The 10,900-nt window shown below is 41.0% G+C and overlaps 1 protein-coding gene across 7 annotated transcripts in view; it reads right to left on the reverse strand.

Annotated features, from left to right (window-relative positions):
- Positions 1 to 10,900, reverse strand: part of NPRL3 (NPR3 like, GATOR1 complex subunit) — a 453,622-nt gene that overhangs the window by 295,830 nt on the left and 146,892 nt on the right. For all 7 annotated transcript variants that reach the window (XM_063430229.1, XM_063430228.1, XM_063430232.1 and 4 more), the window contains one exon: positions 8,061 to 8,135. In XM_063430229.1, coding sequence (XP_063286299.1) covers positions 8,061 to 8,135 — 75 coding nt within the window. The remainder of the gene's footprint in view (positions 1 to 8,060; positions 8,136 to 10,900) is intronic.

Raw genomic sequence — 10,900 nt, forward strand, 5'->3', positions numbered from 1 at the left:
TTGCCCAAAAGTGTGGCGAAACCAACCTCGCCACTGTGAACTGGAGAAGCCTGGTTGCTCGCCTGCTCCCTTTGGACTATGGCCCTGCAGGTTAAACCGTTTATTTTCCCTGCAGAAAGGCATATTCGTGCGTTTCTGCCAGGGTGTTCGATAGATTTGATCTACCGAACAAACTGACGAATGCGCGACCACCTGGGAGCTGGAGTGTGCCTTCAATTTTCCTCCCTGAAGCTGCGGTTAACCGCAGCTTAATTGACAAATCCAGGGTGGTCTTTGTTCGGATGCCGACCACGAGGCGGCGGCCATTTTAATCGTGCGAAAGACCAGCGGTGTTCGGCGAGGATTCTATGGAACTAAAAACGGACACTTATTTGCACGAACACCGCTGAGCATCCGTCGCCTGGTTCCTATTCGTACAAGTTTAACCGAAAACCGGCATTCGGTATTTTGTATATGAGAATATGTGTTAACCCAGATAGCCATGCCATGGAGCCTTTTTGTGGGATTAAAGACTTTGGCTCCATGGCGATTAAACTGTATTTGTGTGGTCTGAGTGCCATTCACCTAATAATGTGCACTCAGACCTGAGCTATCTGGGGATGTGAGACATGTCTGTGCTTTATGTATAAAAGGTAACTGTGTATTTTAAGGTGTTTCACTGTATTTTGTGTCCCATGTGTGTAATGGAGTTTTGCCTCTGTCCTGGGAGATAATCGAATTACTTCTCTAATTATCTCCAGGATAGAGGGAGGAGATCAAGATGCATTGTGGGAATATTTTACTGCTGTGTGTCTGTAATTGGTTTATGTCTGTCCTTTGTTACAGTCTTCCATTTGGTCCCCTAGGGGAGTGTCCACCAGGTGGGAGACCTGCATAAATACTGGGCAGGTAGCCCTGAGTAAATGAGTTCCTGCTTAACCCTCAAAGCGATGTGTCGTCTCGTTCTGTGGGGGAATTGGATTGTATGCTGACTGCCAGGAGTGTAAGCGGATTGTATGCTTTTCCTGTTCGGCTGATTCCAGGGTTCGTGTGTTTCCAGTTCGGGAGTTGGTGAATTCGTACAGTTTGGAGTTCGGGAGATTGGTGATTGCAGTAGCTGCTGGCCTATGGGAAAGGGGATTATCGCCTAAACTGTTTTTATCCCCTTCTGAGCGAAACGGTCCGCAACAAAAATAATCTAGAAAAAGCAGCAACAGGGGTTAAGACCTATTACGATTTAAAAACCACGAAAAAGGAATATGAGATAACAGATCAAGTCTATCTGTATAACTTTGCGCGAAATCAAGTTAAAGAAAATAAATTTTTACCTTCTTGGAAAGGGCCATATGTCATCATTGACAAAATTTCCCCAGTAGCGTAGAAGATAAAAATTCCTAAGGATGGTGATTTTATTGAAAAGTGGGTTCACATTAACCAGTTGCGTGCTTGTCATCCTAAATCTCAATTATGGATTATAGGTGTGGATTGGGATGCAGAAGGGTGAACGACTAACCTGGATGAATGCTTGATTCACGTGGTATCGTATGATGTGAAATGTTGTGAGGTGCCATGATCTCATGTACGTTCATGTCATTAACCATTTCCTTGCCATCCAATAACTACATTTTCTAAGCAGGTTACTAGCTTGTTTAACTGCTATAGGCATATTGCTGAGGAGTGAGGGATGAAGTTATAGAAATAGAATTAGAGAGAATACATATGTTGATGAATCGTAATAATGTGTTGTCCTAGGCCAAGTGATGTCAATACTGTTATAAGTTTGCATGCTTAACAAACCTTGAATCATTAGTAGATAAGTCTGAAACAAGTTCCTGATCCGTGACTGTCGAAAGATGTCCAAGAAGGATGTGGCGTGTTTCTGGATCGTACTGCCCCTGTTCCAAGAGCTACTGACCGACCCGATCGCAGACATGGGACCATCCTCCGGCATCCTGATTCAAGACACACCAGGGTTCATCTTGACAGAGAAGAGGATCCTTACCCGACGTGTGTTCGTCAGCTTGGACCCCAAGATTTCCATTGAGAAGGCATACAACATTTCATCGATGCAGCTTCCTGAGTTACAGACTTGGTACCAGATACACCTCCAAAGAGCACAGGACCGTGTGAAAAACATCCTGGAGCAAGCCCGGAAACCATTTGTATCCAGTTCTATTTCGATGAGCAACCGACCCACCGCTATAATTGTTGCATTAGTTTGTGCCACTGTCGGTGCAGTTGTCGCAACTGGAATGTCTGCAGCCAACTCTATTACTGTCCAAAAGCTGGATATGAAAATCTATGCGCTAAAGCAACACATTAACGATATTCATCAGGTGATAAAACAGCAAAGAACACTAACTATTGTGGAAGACACAGTTGTTACAACAAATTTGCATTCGGAGTTAATTGCCAAATCTACTGAGTTGCACCAAAGTCATGACTTATTTAAGCGTGAACTTCTATTTCTGCATGACCCAATATTGTTCCACACACTTGCTTTTCTTCACGAAGTGCAAACTGGAATGATCGAATTGGCAGGGGGACGCATACCTCTGTATTTTGTATCCAAAGATATTGTTCATGCGATGCTTGCCAATGTGGATGGAGAAACAATTGAGCCTATGCAATTAAATCTGGCCTTTGAGATGGGGAGCGCTATACCTCTCTTAATTGACCCGGAACGTATGGAGATTTGCTTTTTATTGGTATGTAACTCCCAAAAACATTTTTCAAATGAAAACAATTTACAACGTCGGTACATGGAAGGAAAATATCCATGTAAAAGTCCAAACCCCAGATGTTTGGGCTTTTCAACCGTGGATACCAGATTGGTTTTCAATACCCATTTTGAATGACTGTGAAAAATTCAAAGACAATAATTTCCAATGTGATGGAAAACCTTTTGTGTACGATTCTACCAATGCCTTGTGTGGGATCGAGTACCTTAAACATGGCTCTGACACATGTCAAGTAACTATGTCAAAAACCGACAGTAATGCGTTAGTACATGCTATCTTAGTAAAAGATAAATGGTTGGTAAGCACGTGTCTTAAAAACATGAGTGTTTTTCGCAGGGACCAGGTGACGAATAAAGTAATTGCCTTACCAGCACCTGTCTCACTGATCAAGGTACCCCACGACTCTCGCATCACCATCGGTGACGTTACGCTATACCCAGTGTACACTGACGTCATCGAGAGTGCTATCGAGATGGTGGATCCCTTCCAGAATCTAGATATCCCTCTAGATCCTAATCTAAAGTTCTTGCTGGACCATAAGCCCAACCACACTATCCAAATGTCAATCAGGAAAGATAACATTTCTGTGGACACATTTAAATACTCTGAGTTAGATACTGACCTTATTGCTCGTGTTGACTGGTTCATCCATGTTAAGATTGTTATTGGGTGTGCTATGATAATAATGATATTATGGTTGATTGTACTAAGTGTAAAGTTCAAAACATTTACAGGTACAAACATATACAAAACTGTTCATTCCACGCACGGCCTATGTTAGAAATGATGTGATTGCACAATATGTCTGGTAACTTCCGTAGTGCTTATTCATAAGCTAAATTAATTTATTTTGCTATGAAATGCACTAAAGGGGGGTTATGTCAGGGTATTTATATCGGCAGACATTTTGTGCTATGATAGAAATTAAAGTGTATATTGCCTAAATCATTCTGAACAGAGCAGACTCCATTTTGTTATTTTCAAGTTAACAAAATACACAAGATTTCTATCCTTTCTGTAAAACTAACCACTTTGCCAGAGCTAAAGGAATGCTTAGTATATACAAACCTGTTGATAAGAAGTGATAACGGGGGATGGACAGACTGTCTAAATGCTAATGGAATATAATCAATTCTAAACCCAGACATTTGTGACAGAGAAGATTAAATAATGTAATTTTACTTTCGATATTGTATAAAGTCCCATTGTACGTTTAGGGGTCATACTTTGTTATAACTGTCATATTAGAAATTATAGCAGAATTTGCCAGACACATAGTCTGGACAAAACTTAAAGAAACTATTTGATCTGACAGAAAACTTAAATTATAGAAAACCATAAAGATAAGCTAAATAAAGTCAAAATAGCCACCAGGAAAAGTTAACTCTTTCCTGGATAGGTATGTTTAGTGGGACGAGACTGCCCTCTATAGACCAAATACTTAAATTGATATTTGGAAGGTAACCACACCTCCAGTTTCCCTATTGGTCTGTCACCTAGTGACGAACAGAGAATTTTTCCCTTTAAAAGTTAAGACAAAGGGAAGAGAGAGGTAAGCAAGAAAGTAAGCAAAGAAGCAAAGGGCTAAGCAGTCGGGGGGAGGTATGCAGAGGAAGCAGTTGGAAGCAGGCTAAGTCAGGAGACAGAGAAAGAGACACATCCATTCAGTTCCTGAGACTACCTACTAATCTGATGAAAATATCTACTCAACTGGTAATTATACTGGTTTCATTTAATTAATCTAAATTAATTAAAATTTTCTAATAGCATGATATATGACTGGATAAATCACGATCAGATTTCGATATTTAGAAATCTTAGTTAAATAAGAAGTACATGGTTATAACTATTCTATTCTGCAGATAGAAAGGAATAATAATATGTATTAATGTGACATATCACATGTTAGCATATCTTGGTATTTATCCAGGTGTATAGATTTGCTCTAACATAAGATACAATATCTGTTTAGGCAAGTTAAAATTCTGCTTATAGAACATGGTAGATTACTTATTGGATGGATCCAGGAAGTGACTAATGAACTAGTTTAAATGTTATTTTATTTAAAATCACATGAGAATAGGTCTTAATTACTTGGGAGCTCTAGCCAGCATTGAAAGGGTTATTTTAACTGTCAGCTAAAGTTTTATAGCCTTAAGCTGCAAGGTCTGTGTGTAAGTTTCACTTTCGAAGCTCTGTGAAAGACAGTCATAAATCTTGTCTTGACAATTGAAGCTATATTAACCATTGGAAAGTGTATTGCCATTGTATTGCATACCATGTTATACTAAATATTCATTGAGTATTGTCACGCATGTTACACATTATTATTTAAATTGTCACAATAAATTGTATCTATTTTTATAACATTGTGATTTTATTTATATGGAATACATTTCACTTACACGATAACGATCTTTGGGATCTGAGAATTGAAATAGTGGGCAATTCTCAACTGTTTACTATTATTATCCCATAAATATCCCCACAACGTATGTGAAGAATTCATTCAATCCCTTAGGTAGATCTTTGGCAGCAATTCACTTAAGAATAGCCTTGGATAATCCTTCTTTAAATGCAGAAATCAATACGCTATTAGGTGCGAAATTCTATGGCATAATCTGAAATAGACCGGTTCCCTTGTTTGATACGCATTAGGGCAGTGGAAGCGTCATCCTCCCCGCCTAATGGTTCAAATGTTAATTTGAATTCCGCAAGGAATTCCTGGTAATTATAAGCAATACTCCTATTACTCTCCCATAATGGATTGGCCCAAGTTAAGACTTTACCTTTAAGTTGGTTCATCAAGTAACCAATCTTGACTCTATCCGAGGTAAAAGATCCCGGTGAGGCCTCAAAGTGGTACACAATCTGATTGAGAAATTCCCCGGCATTCTTGGATATTACCAACCAAATTTGGGGGAGGCGATAGAGAGATAGTAGGTGCCTTATATACTATAGGTGGAGGTACATTAGGCAGAGGTGACAGAGAAACATCAGGCTGTAAATGAGCAGTCCGAGTAACAAGCGTACTGAAGGCCTGAGCAAATTGATCCATACGGTGATCATTTTCCTCTAGCTTTCTCTCGCATGCTGCTATGTGCTGACACAATTCTGCAGGATCTACGGCCATGTTGTAATGTTAGGATTACTGTTGATCCAGCACGCATAAATAGTATCACACTAAGGACTAAGGATAAGGATAACGTATAACTAGACCTTAGAATGGCCGGACTGAACGTAACCAAGAATAGTCAAAATACTTGACAAGGTCAGGGATACAGAATGAGACACAACGATGAGGGAAAGCCAAAAATCAAGGATACCAGAAATCAGGGAAGTCAAACAAAGCCAAAGTAAAATACCAGAAATACAAAGATCAGTAACACTCTCTCGGATAACCAGCTAAGGGAAACCATGACAGGGCACTAATCAAAATGTAATTTGGGTTTAACTAACCCTTCTAGAGCAGCAATTGGCTACATGTGTACTCTGACCCTAAAATGTGCGTGCCCGTCTATGACAAGTGCCATCTTTGATATGGGCAAGGGGTATTTCTTTATTAGAAATGGAACCGCAGTAGCCGGCGTCTCTTAACGCCGCACACACCGGGAACAGAGATGGATGGAGGTCGGGTCTTGATCTGCCGAGGCTTTGCAGGAACAGGAGACTTCTTGGTCTGTTTGGTCAGAAGAAGACAATGTCTCCAAAAAAGGCAGATTTGCCTTCAAGGACTGTGAAGAAGTAAGGAAGCATTGCAAAAGAGGAGCATCTGGACATCCAAAAATAACAAGTGCACCTCAAAGTTTGACCCTCTGAGGGAACTTCCCTATCCTCGGGTAGGAAGACTCTCTTACCCTGAATAACTGTGGAAATAAAGGCATATAAGCCCATTCTAAAAAGAAACACACAGGGTAAGATCACAAGACCTGCTAACTAGAACAAAGGTTTCTGGACTTGGGCCAGACTGGCCAACTCAGTCAGGAGCATACAATGTTACACATCCTGCTAGCCAGACTGTTACAAAACACACACTGCTACTCATATTGCTGCCTACACTATAACACAAATACTGCTATCAACACTACAACACATGTGAACACACATACACACATATACATATACATATACATATACATACACACACACACACATATATGCACACTGAATAACGTAAAGGGCCACTACAGGCACCTAGACCACTTCAGCTTAATGAAGTGGTCTGGGTGCCATGTCCATCTAGGTTTAACCCTTTTTGCTGTAAACATAGCAGTTTCAAAGAAACTGCTATGTTTACGTATGGGTTAATCCAGCCTCTGTCTCATTAACAGCCGCTAGAGGCGCTTCCACGCTTCTCACTGTGATTTTCACAGTGAGAAGACGCCAGCGTCCATAGGAAAGCATTGAGAATGCTTTCCTATGAACTGGCTGAATGCATGCGCGGCTCTTGACACGCATGCGCATTCAGCGGGTGAAGAGGGAGGAGAGTCCCAGCGGCGAGGGAGACCGGTGCTGGAAAAAAAGGTAAGGGATTAACCCCTCCCTCCTCCTTCAGCGCCATGGGAGTGGGACCCTGAGGGTGGGGGCACACTCAGGGCACTATAGTGGTCCTTTAAAATACTTATTTTGAAGCTTTAATCACATGTAAAAATTGGCAAGTGTGATCCTACCCGTAGGCAGGCTACTCTCCTGAAGGTGACAAAACCAGCCAAAGCCATATTGTACATCATATCTAATGACTAGCGTTCGACTTCCAAGGCTGACAGGCAGGCAAAATTTTAGAAAGCCACACTGGTAGCTTATGCTTGGATTTTGCACAATGGTGATTCCATATTGAAAGCAAAGTTGTTCTCTTACGGATACCTAAATACCTGGTTCTTGGATACTGACCGTTGTACTTTATTCACTCCAGTATTAGTTCACTCTTTGTTTGTTTTTTGCTTTATTTGTAGCTCTTATTGTTTATAACCAATTTAGTCGATTCTTCCTATCTAGTACAATTACCACTTGTTAAGCCAACTTAATGCTTGTCTTCCTTTATGTAAGCATACAAAAAAACAATCTTTTGATCCTTCATAGATATGTCAGGTTGCCCTGTACAGTGTATTTGCCTTTGTACCAGCTTGGCACATGTTCTTATGTATGCAACCTTTGCTTCTGGGGGATGGAAAAAGAAAAGGCCTTTTTAAAAAAAATAAAAAAAAAATATTTGTTGTAATCTGGCTACAGTAGTACATTATTTTATGTCATGAGTCATGAAAATACTAAATACACGCATTTTCCAAATTTGACAACAGTTTTTGTAAGTAATTTAGACAAAACCTCCTGTTGTATTCTTACCCTTAAAGCAAAGACCACATTAAAAAGAATCATCGTGGGCATCTCTCTCTTAGGTGAAGGATCTGTTTTTGACACCTAATGGGAAAAAAAAAAAAAATATGCGTTTTAGGAGTCACCAGTTGTATCATAAAGACTAAATGAAAAATAAAAAATAAGGGAAAAAGAGAAAACCCATAGTAGAAAAGCAACCCAATGAACACAACTTAAAGGGACTCTCCAGGCTTTTACTCACCTGGTTCCTGGTTCCAGTTTCTCTGAAAATACAGTGTTTACATTAGATTGCCTGCAGGGAGCTATAGACCTCACCCGAACAAATACATTACGCTGTAGTTGTTCAGGTGACTATAGTGTCCCTTTAACTTTTATTAAAGGACCACTATAGTGCCAGGAAGACATACTTGTTTCCTGGCACTATAGTGCCCTGAGGGTGCCACCACCACGGGGAACTCTCCTCCTCCTCTCCTCCTTTATAGCGATGTTATCGGCTAAATGCGCATGCGCGGCAGGAGCCCCGCGCGAGCATTCAGCCAGTCCATAGGAAAGCATTCTCAATGCTTTCCTATGGACACTGCCATCATCTCACTGTGAATACAACAGTGAGAAGTGTGGTAACGCCTCTAGTGTCAATAAGACAGCCACTAGAGGCTGGATTAACCCCATTATAAACATAGCAGTTTCTCTGAAGTGGTCTGGGTGCCTATATTGGTCCTTTAAGACATCTTGTATTAAAACCTATCATGATATAAATGTGCAAACATAATATATTAATTAGCAGGGCTTGAGTCATTGAGTCAAGATTTCCTAAGCTATAGAAGATCCAGCTTCTCATTGATTACACTATCAAGTCTCTATTAGCCTATTGGAACCCACAAGAAGTTTACTATATATTGGGACTATTATGCACATATCTATTTTTATTCTCTGTTTGTCCTTTTATCATATGTGAGTAAAACATATATTTTTATCTATTGTAATATTTGCTGTATAGCGCGACCTATTATTGTGTTTTTGCTATGTGTGTTACTGCCTGATCCTGTGTGCCTGTGGTGTATTTGACATTGTATAACTGTGTGCACATAACTCTGCAAAAATATACACCAGCATTCACACATAGGCCTAAATGCATATTTTTATCTGAATTAAATACCCATCACACACAGCCAATACACCCATTACAAATATCACATACAACCAAAACACGCATATCACACACAGTTAATGCACCCATTACAAATATCACAAACAGCCAACACATCGCATACATATCACACACAGTCCTCACATCTATACACATACACAGACAACACAAACATTACATTATATTATAGTGAGATGTCTTACAGTGAAGCTCTGGTATATAAAATGCACATTACTCTGTGTTTTATAATTAGGGAGCTCAGTGATACACTAATAGACATTACTTAGAGTTGTATTGTTCTGTAGTGTATGATCTTGTCACAGAGGTCCACATTACAGGGAGTTTTATTGTTGTGGAGCTCTGTGATAAATGGAGAAGTAGCGCATATTTTTATTCCCAAGAGGTCTATGTAAAGTAGTGAAGATTATGAAGACAACACTGTGAGGATTTTTCGCACAGGGTGCCTAAAGGCACTGATTCAAGCGTGTTCATGCGCAATAGTCTCTGAATGCTTTCCTATTGGAAACCATTGGATTAGGTGAGATTGTCAAGTGATGATGATTGGCACGTTGTTGAAAAAAGGTCAGTAAAAACATCACTCATGTGATCGGAGGGCCAGTCACCTAAACAGACGCACTCACTGACAGACACACCGACTGTGTGTCCCCCTCAAAATAACAACACACAGCCATTAAAGGACCACTCTAGGCACCCAGACCACTTCAGCTTAATGAAGTGGTCTGGGTGCCAAGTCCAGCTAGGGTTAACCCATTTTTTTTATAAACATAGCAGTTTCAGAGAAACTGCTATGTTTATTAATGGGTTAAGCCTTCCCCCAAATCCTCTAGTGGCTGTCTCACTGACAGCCGCTAGAGGCGCTTGCGTGATTCTCACTGTGAAAATCACAGTGAGAGCACGCAAGCATCCATAGGAAAGCATTGTAAATGATTTCCAATGCGACCGTCTGAATGCGCGCGCAGCTCTTGCCACGCGTGCGCATTCAGCCGATGGGGCGGAACGGAGGAGGATCGGAGGCAGAGATCTCCCCGACCAGCACTGGAAAAAGGTAAGTTTTACCCCTTTTCCCCTTTCCAGAGCCAGGCGGGAGGGGGACCCTGAGGGTGGGGGCACCCTCAGGGCACTATAGTGCTAGGAAAACGAGTATGTTTTCCTGGCACTAGAGTGGTCCTTTAAAGTCTAAACCGTTGGCAAAAAAAGTGAGTACACCCCCATGTGGAAACGTCCAAATTTGGCCCAATTAGCCATTTTCCCTCCCCAGTGTCATGTGACTCAGTTTTACAAGGTCTCAGGTGTGAATGGGGAGCAGGTGTGTAAACTTTGGTGTTATCCTTCTCTCTCATACTGGTCACTGAAAATTCAACATGGCACCTCATGGTAAAGAACGCTCTGAGGATCTGAAAAAAAAAAAAAAAGAATTGTTGCTCTACATAAAGATGGCCTAGGCTATAAGAAGATTGCCAAGACCCTGAAACTGAGCTGCAATGCGGTGGGCAAGACCATACAGCGGTTTCACAGGACAGGTTCCACTCAGAATAGGCCTCGCCATGATTGACCAAAGAGGTTGAGTGCATGAGCTCAGCGTCATATCCAGCGGTTGTCTTTAGGAAATAGACATTTGAGTGCTGCCAGCATTGCTGTAGAGGTTGATGGGGTGGGGGGTCAGCCTGTCATTGCTCAGACC

Source organism: Pelobates fuscus, chromosome 8, assembly GCF_036172605.1.
Source record: "Pelobates fuscus isolate aPelFus1 chromosome 8, aPelFus1.pri, whole genome shotgun sequence".
NCBI lineage: Eukaryota > Metazoa > Chordata > Amphibia > Anura > Pelobatidae > Pelobates > Pelobates fuscus.